This window comes from Coenobita brevimanus, chromosome 89 (assembly GCF_032717465.1).
Source record: "Coenobita brevimanus isolate Jiangsu-jjx chromosome 89, ASM3271746v2, whole genome shotgun sequence".
In the NCBI taxonomy this organism is placed as follows: domain Eukaryota; kingdom Metazoa; phylum Arthropoda; class Malacostraca; order Decapoda; family Coenobitidae; genus Coenobita; species Coenobita brevimanus.
Genome location: NC_137042.1, coordinates 15,099,784 through 15,102,250, shown reverse-complemented (window position 1 = coordinate 15,102,250; position 2,467 = coordinate 15,099,784). Strand labels below are relative to the sequence as shown.

The 2,467-nt window shown below is 39.1% G+C and overlaps 2 protein-coding genes across 2 annotated transcripts; both read left to right on the top strand.

The window, feature by feature from the left end:
• The first annotated feature begins 348 nt into the window (after nt 1-348).
• Nucleotides 349-912, top strand: LOC145411401 (uncharacterized). The gene has a single exon (XM_080281442.1). The coding sequence runs from the start codon at nt 349-351 to the stop codon at nt 910-912; it is 564 nt and encodes a 187-aa protein (XP_080137568.1).
• A 419-nt stretch (nt 913-1,331) lies between these two features.
• LOC145411400 (uncharacterized) lies at nt 1,332-1,904 on the top strand. The gene has a single exon (XM_080281441.1). It carries the CDS (start codon nt 1,332-1,334, stop codon nt 1,902-1,904), a length of 573 nt encoding a protein of 190 aa, XP_080137567.1.
• The last annotated feature ends 563 nt before the right edge of the window (nt 1,905-2,467 follow it).

The window sequence follows — 2,467 nt, the reverse complement described above, 5'->3', positions numbered from 1 at the left end:
TTGATTACTGATTTATGCAATTATAAGAAGTTAAATGTTTGAGCCTATTTCTTAGACAAAGAAATTATTACTTTTCAGTTTTACGGGAATGACTGGGGTTGAACAGAAGAAATAAAATGTCAAGAAAGATTCCTGGTAGTTTCTCTGTAAAGCCCCTTGACTTGGTCCTCTGAGACAGTAAAACTCAAGCCAGAAGAAGAACATTATGAGATGCCACTTCCTCTCAAGAATGAAAATGTCAAGTTTGAAAACAACAAAGACTTAGCTGTTTACAGACTAGATAGACTGAAAGGAAGGCTCAAAAATGGCAAGAAATATTATCAAGATTATATGAAGTCTGTGCAAGACATGGTAACACATGGGTACGCAGAAGCAGTTCCAGCCAAGGAGTTAGCAAGAGTAGATGGGTTTGTGTGGTATGTACCTCATCATGGGGTGTATCACCCAAAGAAACCAGGCAAGTTAAGAGTAGTATTTGACTGTAGTGCTAGCTACAAAAGAGAGTCACTAAAAAGTCACTTATTACAAGGATCAGACCTCACAAACAATGGAGATATGGACAAAGAAGTGATTGAATATAGAATTGCTGTGCACTTGTTTGGAGCTACTTCATCACCAAGTGTTGCAATTTTCACATTAATGAAAACAGCTGAAGATAATGAGCTTGAGTTTGGATCTGATGCAGCTAAGTTCGTCAAAAATGATTTTTATGTAGATGTTGGGTTAAAGTCTGTACCTACTGCAGCTGAAGCTCTCCAATTGATTAATAGCAGCAAGGCAATGTGCATGAAAGGAGGCTTCAAGCTTCATAAGTTCTTGTCCAACAGCAGAGATACTGGCAGCCATCAGTCCAGAAGAAATGGCAAGAAGTATCAAGAGTTTAAATCTCAGCAAGGACTCACTGCTCATTGAGAGAACACATGGAGAAGAGTGGTGTGTTGAATCTGACTCATTTCAGTTTAGGATCAATTTAAGTGGTAAGCCTGTAACAAGAAGAGGTATTTTATCAACTATAAGCTCCATGTTTGATCCCTTAGGTTTAGTATCTCCCTTCATTCTAAATGGAAAAAGAATACTCCAGGATCTATGTAAAGATGGGGTAAGTTGGGATGATGCTGTACCAGAAAACATGAAGTCTAGGTGGGAATAGTGGAGAAATGAGCTGCACTTGTTGCAACAAGTAAAAATACCAAGATGTTACAAACCTGAAGCATTTGGAGAAATTAAAGCAGTTGAGTCATCATTTCTCAGATGCTAGTCAGGAAGGCTATGGACAGTGCTCTTACATTAGATTGATTAATGACAAAGGTCAGATGCATTGTGCACTTGTAATGGCAAAATCAAGAGTAGCACCCCTTAAAGCCATCACTGTTCCAAGGTTAGAGCTTGCAGCAGCAGTTGTGTCAGTAAGAGTTCACACAATTCTGAGAAGACAGCTGAATTACCAAGATGTCAAAGAAGTGTTTTGGACTGATAGCAAAGTAGTACTAGGCTATATCTGTAATGATGCTAAGAATTTCCATGTGTATGTTGCACACAGAGTTCAACAGATACGAGATGAAACATCACCAGCACATTGGAAGTATGTTGAAACAGAAAATAACCCAGCCGACTACGCATCACGAGGCATGCCAGTACAAGCCATGATTCACAGTTCTAAGTGGTGGAATGGACCAGACTTTCATTGGCAATCTCTTGACACACCTCAAGCATCAGTAGAAGACTTCGTTGTTGCAGAAGATGATCCTGAAGTGAAGAAAGTTGTATCACGTCTCACAGAAGCTCAAGAGCCATCATCATTCCTAGACAGACTGACGTATTTCTCAGATTGGCATCGTGCAACCAGAGCTACTGCAGTATGCCTCAGGCTTCAGAAAAAAAATCAAAGGCAAAGAGCAAAATAAGCAAAATGTAATAACAGCTAAACAAAACTTTGTCAAGTCTGAGTATATTCCTGTGGCTGCAGCAGAACTGAAAGAAGCTGAAAATGAGATATTAAAACAACTTCAGGCACAAGCATTCCCAGAAGAAAACAGAGCATTGTTGAACAAAGTTAACAAGGAAGGGTTAATTTATGGTGTTGGAAGAAACAAGAAAAATGTCATAAAGAAATCGTCAGATGTATAAACTGGGATGAAGATGGGATCATCAGAGTAGGTGGAAGGATCAGAAGAGCAAGTATGCACAAAGACAGAAAGCACCCAGCCATACTACCAAAAAAATCTCACATAACTGAGTTGTTGATTTGTTGCTACCATAAAAAGGTACATCATCAAGGTAGAGGCATCACACTAAATGAGATTAGAGGGTCTGGGTATTGGATTATAGGAGGATCTTCTCTAGTAACTAAACACATTTCCAGGTATACCATTTGTAGAAAGGTTAGAGGAAGTACACAGGAACAAAAGATGGCAGATCTTCCTACAGATAGGTTAGAACCTACTGCTCCATTTACTTATTCTGCTGT

Excerpts from the sequence above, each read along its gene's own strand:
- LOC145411401 (XM_080281442.1), top strand. The coding sequence starts at position 349 with ATGGTAACACATGGGTACGCAGAAGCAGTTCCAGCCAAGGAGTTAGCA.
- LOC145411400 (XM_080281441.1), top strand. The coding sequence starts at position 1,332 with ATGGCAAAATCAAGAGTAGCACCCCTTAAAGCCATCACTGTTCCAAGG.